Source organism: Mycteria americana, chromosome 2 (assembly GCF_035582795.1).
Source record: "Mycteria americana isolate JAX WOST 10 ecotype Jacksonville Zoo and Gardens chromosome 2, USCA_MyAme_1.0, whole genome shotgun sequence".
Classification (NCBI taxonomy): Eukaryota; Metazoa; Chordata; class Aves; order Ciconiiformes; family Ciconiidae; genus Mycteria; species Mycteria americana.
In genome coordinates this window covers 104,200,211-104,217,152 of record NC_134366.1, presented here as the reverse complement: position 1 = coordinate 104,217,152, position 16,942 = coordinate 104,200,211, and the positions used below count along the sequence as shown (strand labels likewise).

Sequence of the window (16,942 nt, the reverse complement as noted above, 5' to 3'; positions counted from 1 at the left end):
TCCCAGCACAATTGGTCTCTCCCGCCGAGCCTTGCGGGTAGCAGCGCCGTTAGCGGCGGTCTCGCGCATGCGGCCTTGTTCGCCCCTCCGGGTCTGTGCGAAATGGCGGCGACGGTAGCGGCTTCGCGGAGCTTGGCGAAGCGCTGGCTGCGGCCGGCGACGCGGGCGGTGAGTGTCTGTCCTCGGCCTACTCTGCCCTGCTCTGCCCTGTCCTCCCCTGTCCTCCCCTCCTGCTGGCGTCCTGGCAGAGGGGAGAGGGTCAGGCCGCGGGGCTGGCGCGGAGAGCCCCTTCGGGAGGGAGGCGGGCCGGCTGGGCCTGGGGACCCCGCGCGTCTCCTGCCCCTCCCCTCAGTCGCGGCGGGGGAGCGCGCCTGGCCCCGTCCTGGCCCGCCCTCCCTCGGGGCCTGGTGTGCGGCGGCCGGCGGCGGCCCGTACCCGCTGTCTCCCCCGTGACCTTGGCGGAGGAGCGCCCGTCCCGGGGCGGGGAACCGCGGCTGGGCTGCGGGAGCGGGGCAGCCAGGGCCGTGCGGGGCCTGGTGCCCCCTCGGCAGGCTCAGTCCTTCCAGTTCTTTTTTTGGAGCGGGGCCGTCCTTGCTACTCGGCTCCTGGGGCAGGTTACTGGGAGGTAGCTGACTGCGGGTATGGCTAGGCCGCTCCTCCTGGCTTGGGAAGCGAGCGCCGTAGCCTTAGGTTATGAGCAGGTTCGCTGAGGGACAGAGGAAGGCAGCAGGTACGGGGTGTGCAGGGAAAGGCTTTGGAAGAGCCTGGCAGGTGCAGCACCTTCTAGTCCCAGCACCTGGGTAGAAAGCTTACTGTTGGCTCCTTCTGGACCTGCACGGGAAGCTAGTGTATATCTGCGTGTTGCTTAAATCTGGCTAGCAGTTCTTCCAAAAAAGTGTTTCTTAAAGGTTTGACAGTTTTATTTTAGCTGATCTGTAAGCTGATTTTGGTGAAGGCTTGTTTTTTGCCGCGGTGAAGTGGGGGTTTTCAGTTTCTTTCCACTGTTTTCACCATGTGCATCCATAATGAGTTTGGGATTACACAAGATAAATGTGTGGGATGAGGATCCTGTAAATGCAGCTGTAGTTGTCTTATAAAACAAGTGCAGGAAAGACAACCTACTGAGAGGGAGAAGGGCTTAAAGAGTGTCATTATGTTTTAGATGCCAGTGAACTGGCCCTGACTGGACCTTTAATTTCATAAGGGCCACGATGTTCCTGGTAGCATAACAATTCAGAATTAGTGTGGTCAGTGTTTCCTTCAAATTTAGTGTAACATCTTTTTCTGCTTTGTGAACTTTTGTTCAGACTCATTCTGAACAAAACTTAGTGGCAGCAGAAATTCTTATGTATAGCTTTAACAAAAAAGTGTATGTGGATGGGAATAGCAGTTCTGAAAACTGTTTTGCGGAAGTTTAGGTGGGAGAAGAAAATCTGCTAAACAGTTGTGTGGTTTTGGTTTTTTTTATACTATATTTCTAGAGTCCTCTGATGCAAAATATATTTGATAACTGTTTATAGTGACTTCAGAAAATAACGAAGTTTTTTAAAAGGAAATTAGTTGCAAGGCATTGTGGCAGAATTCTGACTGGAGATTGCAGCAGGCTGTTTACTCTGAGGGGAGAAAAAAAGAGTCAATTTCTGTTGGGGCTTTAGGGCATAACCACAATTTATAGCTCTTGGGTTTGGTTTTTTTGTGTGTGTGTTGTTTTTTCCCCTCAGTCATTTGCATTTTCTTTAAGCAATACTAAGGATGTACAACCCTGTTTGTTGTGTGCTGTCCTTACATACAGTAAAGATTTCCTTTGAATTGCTTTATGCAATAACCAAATGTATTGTTTACCTATGAGAAAGAATTTATTGCTGTAAAAAGAGCTGTACCGTTGCTGGAACAGTATTTTGGAAACAAGAAGTAGTAGTATATGCAAGGGAATGCATGGCCGCTATGTTTAAAGTGTGCAGTGTAGCCTGCCATGTCAATTAGAGTTCTGCTAGTCTAACTTCAGTTGTGCTCAGGCCTGTGAAAGCAGAGAGGACACCCCATTTTAGCTTGATCTGTGATTGCTGAGAGCGCTATTTTGGAGATAAATGATATCTGATACTTAGGTTTCATCTGGCTGTTGGTGAACTAGTTGACCTGATTCTGTATGTGAAGTATTAATGAAGATGATTAATACAGGAATTAAGATGGGCATGGAATTGCCCCAAAGTGTGATAACACAGCAGGGTAGAAGGGGGAGAGTAACTGCCTGGAGGAGGGTACTAGTAGAACTCCTTATGAATAGGTGTTAAGACTGATCTTGTTTAAAGATGGCTGTAAAAGCCAGAAGTGTGTTAGCAAATATGATGACACATTAGATTCACTGTTATGCAAGAAGATAATTTGAAGAAGCTAGTATAAGAGACAATGAAACTAGGTCAAGTAAAGTGTACTGTAGTTCACTTCAAGGATGGGGGAAGAGATGGACATTTGGAAGTGACAGGGAGGGAAGACCTGCTTGTTAGCGTATTATAGGGTGGTTGAACCATGACTGTAACAGTTACTGGAAAAGGCAAATACCACTCCAGTGCATTTTAGGATATAGTTCAAATAGAGCAGTGCTGGTGTCACCACACAGGTCATTAGTATGGCTTCGTGTTGCTGTTCTAATCAATCATACATGCTCAGTTAGATGTATTTTTCTGAATGATGTAAAGAAGGAATACCAGGTTCCAAGAAATTGGAGATTTATGCTGTGGAGATTAAGATTCTGATTTTTTTAACCAACCAAAGCAAAGACTGGCTATGGGGTAGGTTTGGGTGGTGGGGTTTTTTGTGTTCTTTTTGAACATGCCAGGGGAGGGGGAGTAACATTACAGAAGGGGAAAACTGTCCCCTTGTGCTTCATTTAGATATTAATAAATGGTTCTAAATTGGCCACTAACTAATAGAGAATGAGAACAAGAAAAATATCTCTGGCTTTTGAAGCAATGATGAACTGGAACAGCTTTCCCTACCACCTAGTTTTTTTATCTTCATTACTCTTGACCACCTGAAATAATTCAAATTCTGAGGAGTGCTTGACATGAGAGGTATTTTCCATTAATTCCTGTGTTTCCCATAAAGCTGTCTTCATCTTTGTTTATTTATGAAAAAAGGCAATAATATTACGGCATTAATTGCAAACATATTATTCTGTCAGTGCAGCCTTGGATAGTTCCGAGAGACTGGTTAGTGTTAGTGAAGTAAATAACAGATAGTCTGTGACACCCTGTTACTTGCAGGCTGTTCTCTCATCCAGTCAAAACTTTTTTTTTCTTTCTTTTATTTTCCTGGGTATGAATATAGGAAAGCCAGAACTTCATTGCATGTAGCTCTAAAATACATTGATACAATATTCTTGAATATGTGGTTTCAGTGTTAAGTAAAGGTTTTTTATAAATGTAGGGTAGCCAAGAATGCTGAAAGTCTTCCTTGTGGAAACATTTGTTCTATAATAGTTGTCTTGGCTTCTTTCCATAGTGGCCAGCAGCATGCCAGACTCTTGCACGCAACTTACACTTCACAGTCTACGGGAAGAAAAACGCTTCTACGAAGGTTTCTGATTCGGTATGTTTGTACTTCTTTATAACTTAAGTAACAGATTAGATAATACACTTAACGCTTGAGTGACATGAAACAACCAGGTACTTGGCTTTGAGTGGAGTGTTGTGTTCAAGTGTGTAGTGAGACTGAGTTGCTGAAATGCATGGCTTTTTTTTAATGATAGTTTCCACCCAAGAGAGTATATAACAGATGTAGCATTTGCTGCAAGAGTCTATTAAGGACATTAAACCTACACTGCTTGTGTCTCCACGAAACTTAAGTCTGACGTAGCTTGAAATATTTGTGATCATAACGAACTGACTTATTTTTCCAGATTTCTACCCAATATCCAGTAGTGGACCATGAATTTGATGCAGTTGTTGTGGGTGCAGGAGGAGCAGGTCTGCGGGCTGCATTTGGTTTGTCAGAGGCTGGATTTAACACAGCATGTGTTACAAAGCTGTTTCCCACCAGATCTCATACTGTTGCTGCACAGGTGAGAAATGACATAGAATAAATGTTTAAAATATACCTGCTGTCAGAAAGCTGATTTGGATATGCACATGAACATCATGTTTCAAGGCCACGCTTCCTTTTATAAATATTATGTATTTAGTTGAAACTATTTTGGAGGGCAATATATGTTTAGATTCTGTTCAGTGCTTTTTCACTGCATTCGATGTAACTTTGCAGTTCATTGATATGCAAAACAGAACAAAATAAGAGCCATTGTGAAACTGATAAATTGCACAGGTTTTTCATGGCCATGTTAAATCTGACTTTACTGTATTTCTTGTACACAGAGGCATAAATAGTATGTGTGTTTTTTTTTTTTTAAACAGAAATGAGGAAAACCTACTAAAACTGTACTTCAGTAATATAATTCCAGGAAAATGCATTTTCATTTTCAGGGAGGAATCAATGCTGCTCTGGGAAACATGGAGGACGATAACTGGAGGTGGCATTTCTATGACACAGTGAAAGGGTCTGATTGGTTGGGTGACCAGGATGCCATACACTACATGACTGAGCAAGCCCCAGCTGCGGTGATAGAGGTGAGACACTGGAATTGATGTCAGCTCTAAGTATTTATGACACAGACTAGCTTCCAAAGAGATCTCCTTACTAGGAACACAGTAAAATAACTCATTGGATTGTTATGCACAAGAGTTTCTGATGCTTGTATGTGGGTTCAACAGCTGGAAAATTATGGGATGCCATTCAGCAGAACCGAAGAAGGAAAAATCTATCAGCGTGCATTTGGTGGACAGAGTCTTCAGTTTGGAAAAGGAGGACAGGCTCACAGATGCTGTTGTGTTGCAGACAGGACAGGACACTCGCTGTTACATACTCTCTATGGCAGGGTAAGCAGCTGTGAAGTAAACTTGGTTTGGGTTTTTGTATTTGCAATTAATGATTCCCCCCTGCTTCCTTCCCCCCCCCCCCCCCCCCCCCCCCCCCCGCCAAAGTTTGAAGAAAAAAACCAACAAAATGTGTAGCTGTTCACATATCAGTGACGAATCTGGGGGAACAACTGATAACAATTCTGGATTTCCTTCTTTCCTGAGACAATGTGGAAGGATGTAGCCTAGGTGATGCTTGTTTTTTGTCAGGAGCATGCAGAAATAGAATAAATGGAAAGATTGTAATTATAATGGCTCTTGTGAAGACAGCAGATGTTAATTAATGTACTCTGTTAGCTTTGTGGTCTGGAGTAGTTCTTCACTGCTAATACTTTTGTGTCTGTTAACTAGACCCAAAGAGAACTTAAGTAAACCTTCCCCAAAAACTTTTTTTCAAAAAATCTGACACAGCAGCATTAGGGAACTCTGAAAAGAGGTACAAGGCAGCGTTTTCTTTCGCTCATCTTCAAACAGGGAGCAGGGGGAAACAAGAGGTGTAAATGCATGAAGGCCTACTGTGCATTTCTGAGCTTGCTCTATGGCAAGTAAGTGACTTGGGTTCCAGCATCTGTTTCAATCAATTCTACAAACCATAACTGAAGAAAGATTTGGTTATTTTAAAATGGTAGTAAGCTACTTGAAACCTGAAATTAAGTACCTGGTAGCTAATGTTTTTTTATTTACTCAGTAGCTAGCTAATTGCTCTCCTTCAGGTTCACGCTATACATGCTGCTGCAATACAAATGCTCAGTGCTGCCAAACTGGTCTGATCCTTGAGGGCATGAAAGAATGTTTGACTTGTTGCCCGCTGCTTCTGCTAATATACTAGGCTCCCGGAGATGCATTCCGCTTCTTTGTGAGAGGTTAAGTAAAAAGTGCTTGTACATGTATTTTGATACGCCGCAGCTGACTAAAGTGTTGCCAGATGCAGAGGGAAATAACAAGCCTTGCTGACTAGCTATGACTTCTCAGAATTAAGTGGTTTGGTAACTACTTTTGTCTCTTTAAGCTAGAATAGATTAATTAGGAAATATCTACAAAGATTTGTGAGGAAACCGGCTTCCCTGAGAATTGGTGAGGGTGGCTTTTATCCTGATACAGCCAATATGCGTTGACAGTTTTGAAAAGAGATTACTTTGGTTTCTGGATTTTTCTTAAAGTTCCTTTTTTATTTTCCTGCAGTCTCTAAGATACGATACAAGCTACTTCGTTGAATATTTTGCCTTGGACCTACTTATGGAAAATGGAGAATGTCGTGGTGTTATTGCCCTTTGCATAGAAGATGGCACTATACATCGTTTTAGAGCAAAGAACACTGTCATTGCCACTGGGTAATGTAAGGTTTATGATGAAGGACAGAAACTTGAGTGCTACTAGTTGGAAGTTTGAATCCATAGTGTGGAGATGACATGTTGACTTGAAAAACATAACTTACATGTTCATCTCTGTCCCTCTTCGATCAAAAGCAATATAATTGAATTCAGTCTTTCCCTCTGAAAGAAGGCACGTACTAATTTTGTGACCAAGTGTAAATTTAGTACAAGGTCTAACTTTGAATTCTAGAACAATGACTTAAAGTTGGAATGTGTAAGAGCAGCATGTATGGTCCAAATGGCCTTAGATTTTTAAAATGTGCTGTTTAAAGCAGACATTATTGCAATGCCACCAACATGTGTATATCTGTAGGGTTCTGAGTTTTCTGTAGGAAACAGCTTTTCTCAAAATTCTGGAGAACCTATTACATTAAGATACCAACATTATAAGTCTGATTGTTGTAGGATGAAATTATCAGAAGAGGAGTGTAACAACATTACTTGGTTGCAAAAGTTTGTATATGTTTATTAGAATACTATATGCATTAGTCTTTTGCTGCTTATGGCTGTGTCCTATCTGTTTCGGTATCCAAAATATTTATAAACATATCTGACAAAGAAAAATACTTAGTTTGGTTACTGACATAATTTGGCTTTATTAAAACCGAGGCTGTTTTCATACTTGTGTACTTTGAGGTACACACAATATGTAGATCGATATTTTTTTTCTGAGAGTTTGGCCTGAAATTGGGAGTATTGGCAGTTCTCAATAACGTTGGAAGCTAACCTATTTGTTTTAGGCCTAAGAATTCATGTTTAATACCTAATTTTAGAAAATTAAGTTCTGAAATCTAAGAATATAAAATCAGGGCCATATCGAGGATATAAGCCATTGTTATATGCTATTTTTGATAACAGCATATAACATATTTTTGCTAGTAATAGTTCGAATGAAGTCTAATGGTATTGGATTGAGAGAACTTTCTGAAGTTAGTTTTTTCTGGCAAAAAGGCTTCTGATAGTAACTTAACTATCCTGCTTTGGAATTGTTATTCTTTTTCTTGGACCTTCTGTCACCAGCTGTTTTTCAAATATGGTTAAGCATAACAGGGCAGTATCAATTTTGTTTTCTTTTGGTTGAACTTAGTAGAAGAGATGGCAGAACTTACTCATCTTGCTTATTAACCCTCTGCTCTATTTCCACTATTGTGCAAAGAGCGTAGTTGAGTGGTATGTTCTGGTGATTGATTTTTTTTTTTTTTTTTTTTTTTTTTTTTTTTTTTGGACTGCTAATTCTGTTAACTTTTCTGTTCTGTAGTGGGTACGGCCGCACTTACTTCAGTTGTACATCTGCTCATACTAGTACGGGTGATGGCACTGCTATGGTCACACGAGCTGGTCTTCCTTGCCAGGACTTAGAATTTGTACAGTTTCACCCTACAGGTACAGAATATGAAATAATACTTACAACATTATTTTTAATTATTTGAACAGGTTTTTTTGTTGTCTTAAAATGCGCTCAAGTAAGTTTGCACTTTCTGCAGCACTTCATTAGTTCATTAGTTGTTTGTGACAGGAGTTCAGACTTGTCTGCAACTGCTGTGGAATATAAATCTGAGAGTAAGACTTAGAGTATGAAAGAGAGGTCTCAGGTGTTCTAATTTAAAGGTCAGTGTAAAATATTTTAAGGTGCTGTTTTTACCATACTAACAGGTTTTATGAATTCCAAGTTGAAACCACTTCACCTCTTAAACTTACATTTCCTCTTGTCTTTAAAGTATTAAAGGGTTTGATATTAGATAGAGGAGCAACCAGATAGATGCAAATGTTAGGGAGTTATGTACTAGAATCTTTTGTGGAAGTGGGGTAGTTGAAGTAAAGGTATATATTTAGGACTGTAGTTTTACAGCACAGGATCAGTATCTAAACTGTGGACAACAATGGTCACAGGCTAAAATGAAGATCTGCTTTTTTGTTTGTAGCTAAATAAATGCTCGGTTTTAACGAGATAAGTGGTGGGGTTTTTTTAATTGTTCACTTAATGTTACGATGTTATCCTTGTTATATCATAGAGATCCAATGTTCATTTGACTTAGCTAAGGTTTTTCTAGTCAAAGAAGCTTCACTGCTTGTCTGATAATTATGTTAAAAGCTATGGAATTATCAAGTGCATGAATTGTTTAGCATTTTTGTGTTCTATGATGACCAGTGCTGAAGGCTAACAGGTAGGCCTCCCTTCTCTAAAGGAAAAGAAAACTGAGTAAGCTTTCACATTCCACACAATTTGAAGCCATCCTCTACTGCCTTAGCACAGGAAAAGAGGGAACAAAGATGAGCAAACTGGCTTTGAGATAATCAACTTCTGGTTTACTTAAAAATCTTGAATAAAGTAATTGCTGAAGGTCTACAAAGTCTTTGTAAAAGTCTTGTTACATATTTCTGGGTGCAGATTTCTGGGAACTCTTCTAGTTCCAATATTTTAGATACCAGGGGTGTTCCAAATCAACTTCATTACCTTCCAGGAAGAGTGTTTGAAAGGAATAACAATACTTGTTTCTGAGCAGTCTTGGGGAACCGTTACTAGTGGTATGATTAGGGTGGAATAAAATCCCATGTGACTTGTTTGCATTGTTTTAAGAAGACCTTGTTTATTCAATCCTGGTCATCCTGATTATGAAGCTGTCGAGAGAATATCTCATTTGATGGTTATTTTCTTTCTTGACAGGTATCTATGGGGCTGGCTGCCTTATAACGGAAGGATGTCGTGGAGAGGGAGGTATTCTAATTAACAGTCAAGGTGAAAGATTTATGGAGAGATACGCACCTGTTGCTAAGGATCTGGCTTCCAGGGACGTAGTATCTCGTTCTATGACCATAGAAATCCGTGAAGGAAGGTTAGTTAAATATTCTAATGGAGCTGCAGAATGAATACTTAATCATACTAGACTATATGTGGTACGATAATTCATTTGATAAACACCTGATAATTCATGGGAGTGAGCTTTAATAACTGTTAGCTGAACACTGCATGTAGGGCAAAAATTTTGCTTGTTAATTCCAAATGATGCTAAAAGAGAACACAAGATGTTAGGAGTATCCTGTTTGAATTTGGTGCATCTAGAGACAGTGGCTCAAACAAGTTTAATGTATATGCTCTTACTGAAAACAATGGAAATAATCAAGAGAACAGAGCACCAAATTATCTTCAATTCTTATATATTTCTGCAGTGATATAGTGGCTTAAATACTGTGAATTATTGTGAAAAGAAAGCTGGGAGGTGAAAACTACACGTAAATTCTGGCAGGTTCAACAGTCTTCTCAAATATGCTAGGTATTAATTTTTGTCAGATAACCTTTAAAAAAAATGAAAAGCTAAATTTTTTCACAAATGAAACAAATTGGATTAGAGATATTACTGGTGCTTGCAGAATTCCTGTTATGTGTTCCAGTGTTGACGTGGTGGGTTTTGGTTTTGTTTTTTGTTGGTTTTTTTTTTTTTGGTAGGGGTTGTGGTCCTGAAAAAGACCACGTGTACTTGCAGTTGCACCACTTACCACCACAGCAGCTAGCAACCCGTCTCCCAGGAATTTCGGAAACAGCTATGATATTTGCTGGAGTTGATGTCACTAAAGAGCCTATTCCTGTTCTGCCTACTGTGCATTATAATATGGGAGGTATTCCTACTAACTACAAAGGACAGGTAAGTAATAGATCACTTCTAGGATTTTTTTTTTTTTTCCCAGCATGATAATAGGAATTAGTTTTCCAAATATAAAAGCATTAACAATGTTTTTCATAAATGCAAGGATGCTGAATAATACTAGCTTAATAATAATATTATAATAATGATGTCAGAGTACTTAAAACACACAATCTGGTTTGTTTTTGTAAATAGCTTGAGAGCCATGTTCCAGCCTATCTGGAGATGGGAGTTCCAAGAAACATCTAAAATGAGGTTACTGTTATGTCTGACAACAATTCTCTGTTTATCAAGTTGATGATAATATATAGTTGAACAAGGATCAAAATCGGGCTCTATTACAATCTGTAACTCAAGTTAATGTATATTAATTCTCTGTACCTCATGTAATCTCTACGCTAAAGCAGATTCCTTCAGCTCATACTAGTTAGAAGTCAATGTGATGGTGTCAGCTGAATTTTTCTGTTTCAGTGTATTGTTAATTTTTTAATGTAAAATTTTGCCTTAGAAATGTGTGCAGATGAGATTTTCTTCCTGTGCTTTTCTGACTTGCTGCAGAATTGCGATGAGGAGTATGTGGTTCTCTTTCATAAGCATAACTAAAGAAATCTTAGGTTTTAGTGCCATCTGTATTTACATAGTATTACTACTTACCCTTTAGAACTAAGGTATTTATGGTTTTAGAGTTGGAGAAAACTTTAGATTTCTGTGTTTCATCCTTACATGCACATGGCCTTTGCAAATAAGGTTTGCACTGTTATAAACTGTTTAAGAAATGCATATTAATTGACTATCTGAAATGATAGGTGATTACACATGTGAATGGTGAGGATAAAGTGGTACCTGGTTTATATGCTTGTGGGGAAGCAGCCTCTGCATCTGTGCATGGTGCAAATCGACTTGGAGCAAACTCACTTCTGGATTTGGTGGTCTTTGGTCGTGCTTGTGCCCTTACTATTGCAGAGACGTGCAAGCCTGGTAAGTCTCACGGTTTGTTTCACTTTTTTAGAGACATTTGCCTTCATGATTACATTTCTGCCCAACAAAGAGTTGTTGCTACCTAATTCAAATTCAGAATGGTAGGCATAAGCTCTTATTTGTTAGAAAAGGCAAAAATCAGTGTTTATGCTTTTTATAGGCATGTTCTTTGTGATGCAAATGCTTGCTTTGTGAGTGCAAATGCAAATGCTTGCTTTGTGATGCAAAAACATTTGCTTTGTGAGTTGATCTTCTTAAAACTAGAATTGGGTCAATGCTATTGGCAAAAAACAGTTGAGATTTCTCACAAACTAGCAAAACAGAATATTGAATAAGAAGACTGACTTCTCTACCTCCTGCACTGCATCTTCTACATCAAAATGTAGTCTGTCTTATACTTGGCACTTTATTATAGTGGAATTTGCTTGTTGATTTATAAGGTGGACTGCATATGCAAATGATAAGAGATAGATACTAAAAATCTTAACATCTCATTCCCTGTATGTGGATTATCACTGCTGAATGTTATTTTTAAGTAATCTGGTTCAGCAACAGTTACTGAGCTGAAAAAAACCCCAACCAACAGAATACTTTGAGGCAGTTACATTGCCAGAGCAGCTCAAGTCCAGAAGTAATCATCTGTTTTCATTGCTTAATGTCCCAATTAATAAGACTGTTTTTCAGTCTGATTCTGCTCGAAGTGCATAGAGTAATGGTTCCTGATGGAATCAGCTTGGATCTAGCAAAGCCTATTGGCTCTGGCTTTGTGCAAATGTTTATTTGGATCAGTCTTTCTGTGGCTCCTTTGAGTTTGAAGTTGCAGGAAGGCTTTTATTAGTCTGAATGCAAAGCTACATGAGAGATGAAATGTGCTGGAAAAATGCTGTGTTTGGTTCGTTACCCAATAACATATGGGTTCCAGTATTAGAGGTAAGATGCAGAGCTCATGTGTAACTGCCAAGCGTATTAACTGATCCCTTGTCCCTTAACAGGCTCAAGAGAGGGTGGGAGGTCTGGGGGTGAGGAGACAAGGAAGTATAGGAGAAGGTGGTAAGGAGCCACAAGCTTATTCCATAGTTGAGAATAATTTGCATCATGTGCTGTTTTTAAGGAATTAACAGCAGAATTTAGCCAAACCAATAAATTCCCTACTAATTATCACAGGAAAGAATGTGATTCATATATTCCACTGAGAACTCTATTTTTAAGTGTACAAACACTATTGGTGGGAGTTCAGGAAAGTTACAGTTAACCTGTACCTCAGAGGAAGAAAACATACTGTGTTTTAGTCAAATCTGACTTTTAGTAGTTGTCGGTCTGTGAAACTGCCAGAAACCAAAACCAAGCCTGACCTACTAAACTTACTGAAACTTTCTTATTAGGAGAGCCAATTCCCTCCATTAAACCAAATGCTGGTGAAGAGTCCGTTGCTAATCTTGACAAATTAAGATTTGCTGACGGAACCATAAGAACTTCAGAAGTGCGACTTAACATGCAGAAGGTAAGCCTGGTGAAGCTCTCGAGTATGAGATGGGAGAAGCTGCAAGCAAAGGAGGTGGTTTGGTCACTTTGTGAAGTATGCTTCAGGATTTGCTTTGCAGAAGTAAGAAGCAGTGTGAGAAGACTGTGTGCAGCAAAGGCTGTATTAGTTTTGTTAGTTTCTTCTTCCCTTCATGGTTATTCCTCTTGGGTAGTTCACCTGCTGTATAATAGAGTGGGGTTTCCTCTGTTTGGGTGAAGAGAAGAACGTTTTTTCTTCAGGCTGCAGACATGTTTGAAGTCAAAACAGCTCCAGATCAAGCTCTGTTGGAATTAATGAAGTTATATGGGATATTATGCATATGCAGCATACGAAACTGATTTTGTTTTACTGTCTTGCAGACAATGCAAAACCATGCTGCTGTATTTCGTACTGGTTCTGTACTCCAAGAAGGCTGTGAAAAACTTAGCCAAATTTATAGTGATCTGGCTCATCTAAAGACATTTGACAGAGGTAATTCGATAGCCAAGAATATACCTTTGCCAGAGTACTCTCTGGGAAAAGTGGTTTTTTTTTCTTCTGTAGACCTTCTTATGTGTTTCTTGAAACTTTGGCTAAAGACTTTGACCATTTTGAATCTTGCAAAATATTTTGTAGAGCCCTACTTGCTAAACATGGTAATCAGTAAAGTACTTGATGTTACTGGTAATTTTCTGGTTGCATACTCTTTCAAAGAAGCAGAGACTGAAATAAAATTTAACTGTATAAGGTACTAACTGCTGTTCTCTCAGAACATGATGTGAACATGATTTGAAGTTGTTCAAATACTAAGATGAACTTTGGTATCTTCTGAAAAGGCCAAGGAGTTACAAAAAGGTAGCAAGACTATTCATAGGCTGAACACTCAGGTTTCATTCTTCAGCTGAGCAGATAGCACTGCATACAGATACTGCCATGTCTTGCAATGTATCTTAGGAGAACTTGGTTAATTAAGTACAACTGATCATGTACCTTTTGTCCACTCACGTTTTGTTTTTTCTCCTCAACTACTGCTATCGGACATGTATCCTAACACTGAAAGTAGAACTGGCTTTCTTGGACAGCTCTCACCAAGCATGCATCAAGAAAAGTGTTACAATAGCTTAGAAAGTAGGGATCAAAATGAAGATACGTTCATGTAAGTGAACTTTGGTCTACCTTGGAGATACTTAAATGAAGAACCACCTTGTATAACTAGCAGGTTCTTTTTTTCCCCTCTCTGAGGGTGGGAAGGAAGGGAAAGCCCTGCTGTCTGGATCTGCTACGGATCTACTTAAAGAGCTACCATCTAGCCAGATCTTGTGATCCGAAATGAGGTACGGGGACTTAGTTAGAGGTATGATATAAAGCAGGCAAGAATCTATGGTGTAATTTTGTCTCAGTAGTACACATGCAACAGGGACACCTGGTAGAACTACTGAAATTTTCTAAGATTCATTACGATTGTTATGGTGTAGGAATTGTTACTGAGCCTCGCAGGCAATAGTAATTCAGTATTGCAGAGTACTGTGACTGCAGTAAGTAGAGCATTGGCTAGTTCAATTCTAAGTATCAGCAATAGGACAGAAGTAAATTGAGGAGTAACTTGTTTGTAGAACATCTTCCATAGTATTTTAATATTTTACTAGGTATTGTGTGGAACACTGACTTGGTGGAGACCCTTGAACTGCAAAACCTGATGCTTTGTGCTCTACAAACCATTTATGGTGCTGAGGCTCGCAAAGAGTCCCGGGGTGCTCATGCCAGAGAGGACTATAAGGTATAAATATTTTCTGTGACCTGGATGTAGGATTGAATTTCCTTGTTATGTGTCCTCGGATGGATTATTTAAAAGTTGTAATTTCTTCAAAGCACAGTCTTCAGAGTCTTGTATAGATTTAAGATTGACACTTAAGATTAGTGTAGTATTTGTTTGGGGTTCCATCTGCTCTGTTTTATCTGTTCTTATTTGTTATATATAAAATAACCAATACATGCAATATTGGGTAACAGTCTTGAGAGAAGAGTAGGTCCATGTGTGCATCCAAATGATTAGAGCAGTCTAAAGCAGGACTGTAGTAATAATAAGGTCATGAATGCATAAACAGGACTTCAAGCAGAATAATTCTTCTATGCAAGGAACATTACCTTAAATACTGAGGCTTGACAAGGGCTTTAAAATTTGACATGGGCAATGTTAAGATAAAGCTTGCTGGCTGTTAGGAGACACATTGTGTTACAGTTGTAATTGGAATGCAACTAATCATGTGGTCATAAAGTAATTTGCAGATGCAATTTCTGGTCTATACTAACCTAATTTTATCCTTAGTTACGGATAGATGAGTTTGACTATTCTAAGCCACTCCAAGGCCAACAGCGGAAGCCATTTGAGGAGCACTGGAGAAAGCACACCCTTTCATATGTGGATGTCCCATCTGGGAAGGTAAGTTGAGCCTGATGCTTGAGGGTCTTTCTCACATTCAGCAGACAGCTGCTCTCAGACAGCTGTTGATATCATGATAATACTGCAAATGATTGTCACTGTCTGAGGTACCTGATATAGTTTAGTGTACTTAAAGCAAAAAAACCATCAAATGTTTATCCTTGTCGTTGAACAGTAGGCATAACTGGGAGGAGTTATTGTTGATCTTTGGGAAGTGACTTCGCGATTTGAGCTGGAATTGTTTTTCCCCTTGTATCAGGCTAGTTCAAAAGCTTTTTTCTTTTCCCCTGATGTTGACAAAACCTGTTGTTGGTGTTTAGCATAAAGTTTTTATGGTATTTCAAAGATGAAATACCATAGATTTCATCTTCGGTATTTCATCATAGATTCAAAGATGAAATCTGACCCTGTAAAAATCTCAAGTGTTGTTTTTTGTATCCCATTCTCTGAATCTTCTTTGTTTCCTTTCTCCCACTTCCAGCTTCCTTGAATCTAGTTTGAGGACAAGTGAGAACATTTCACTTCTGAATAGCTGCTGTGGCCAGAAAGATAGTGACACAGTTCCGTCTCCTAACTGATCCATTGGGTTCTCCAAGACTTTCCTAGCTTAAAGAACTAAGAACGAGCAATCTCAGCTAAAACTTTTACTTTTGTCCAAAAGGCCTTTTTAACGTAGTAGTCTTCTGATACCATTTCTGGTCAGGCTTTGCTTTTAAGGAATGCAGTCAGTGGTAACTTGGTGGAACTTAAATGTTCCTTTTAAGTTACTAACTGTTCATTTTCTAGGGAAGGAAATGAATACTGGAGAAATTAGGTTAACCTCATTGAAGTCATTCAGTTACCCATGTTATTCAGTCATTCCTGTTAGCTGAGCTGTCTTGTTTAGATACCAGAGGTTCGTTTGTCTCAGAGTTCTTTGTTCTCTCTTACTTTAGGTTACTTTGAAATACAGACCTGTGATTGACAGAACTTTGAATGAAGAAGACTGCTCAACTGTTCCGCCTGCTATTCGCTCATACTAGTAACTTACATTGAACTTGCAGTCCTCTCCCAGAGGGGGTTAGTGTACATAAGCATAGCGCAAGCAAATCAAAATAGTATTGTCACTATCAATTAATGGAAAGTGCTGACTAAACTTTTCTCCAGCTTGTATTCTGCTGCGGCTTACTGTACAATTATGAAAATGCAATGCAGGACAGCTTATGTTCTTTCACCCATCTGTCAAAACTGACAGGGAAAACACAAAATGTGTCTAAATAAAGTGATTATAAGTCTTGTATTTGTTTGAATATGCTGTTATGTATACAGTTGCAATGAATTTATTTTGAATGTATAGTTATTTCCATATTTTAAGAACAAGAAATGCATTGCAATAGTTTTAGACAAGATTGAGATGCTGGATTTTATGATATGGGGACTTAAAAATTGTAAAAATTGTCATACTGTTGCTTTATTGAAGGAGAAAAGATGCTTCTACTCCACTTACTTCCTCCAAAATAACACCATGAACAGAATATAATCTTAATAGCTGATCCCTACTATCTCTGGAACTTCTGAAGCCATTTTTGTGGCATGTCCAGTGCGTTTCCTAGACTGTCTTTTCTCTCAGAGGAACCTCAGAGGAAAGGGGTGGTTTTGCAGAAGACTTACCTTACTTGAACTTAGTCTGTTTTAGTGCCAAGGTGTAACTTGTAAGGCATTAATAGATCAGTTCCTAGCAGCGTTTCTGCAAATAGCTCCTAGTTCTTGGAGGACTGAAGTGTAACTATAGAGATTGCAACTGAATGGAGCATTTCTTAATTTCTGACAGTGTTTTTTTCTCAACTCCTGGATGGTTGCTGTTCTTGGAAAAAAAGAATGTTGGAAACACTGAAATGTTGGGATGGTGCTGGTGGTTGTTGGAAAAATTGAATACACCATATTTCACTTGTCGTGTTTCTGCACCTTGCACCAGGGAGTTGAGCCTGGACTCGTTGAGAAATGCAGCATGTCGAAGCACTACCCTTGCAGGGGCAGGAAGGGAAAAGGGGACTTAGATCTCA

General features: G+C 39.4%; 1 protein-coding gene across 1 annotated transcript; it reads left to right on the top strand.

Moving 5' to 3' along the window:
* The first annotated feature begins 25 nt into the window (after positions 1–25).
* SDHA (succinate dehydrogenase complex flavoprotein subunit A) lies at positions 26–16,189 on the top strand. The gene is made up of 15 exons (XM_075494159.1): positions 26–168; positions 3,502–3,588; positions 3,899–4,060; positions 4,476–4,619; positions 4,764–4,928; positions 6,150–6,298; positions 7,599–7,723; positions 9,006–9,174; positions 9,786–9,981; positions 10,788–10,959; positions 12,342–12,460; positions 12,841–12,952; positions 14,107–14,237; positions 14,787–14,900; positions 15,836–16,189. Exons 1-15 carry the CDS (start codon positions 103–105, stop codon positions 15,920–15,922), a joined length of 1,998 nt encoding a protein of 665 aa, XP_075350274.1. The 5' UTR covers positions 26–102; the 3' UTR covers positions 15,923–16,189.
* Positions 16,190–16,942: the final 753 nt, after the last annotated feature.

Coding starts and splice junctions, on each gene's coding strand:
- SDHA (XM_075494159.1), top strand. CDS start 103: ATGGCGGCGACGGTAGCGGCTTCGCGGAGCTTGGCGAAGCGCTGGCTG. Junction 4,929..6,149: donor TACATACTCTCTATGGCAGG/GTAAGCAGCTGT, acceptor ATTTTCCTGCAG/TCTCTAAGATACGATACAAG. Junction 10,960..12,341: donor TGCAGAGACGTGCAAGCCTG/GTAAGTCTCACG, acceptor CTTTCTTATTAG/GAGAGCCAATTCCCTCCATT.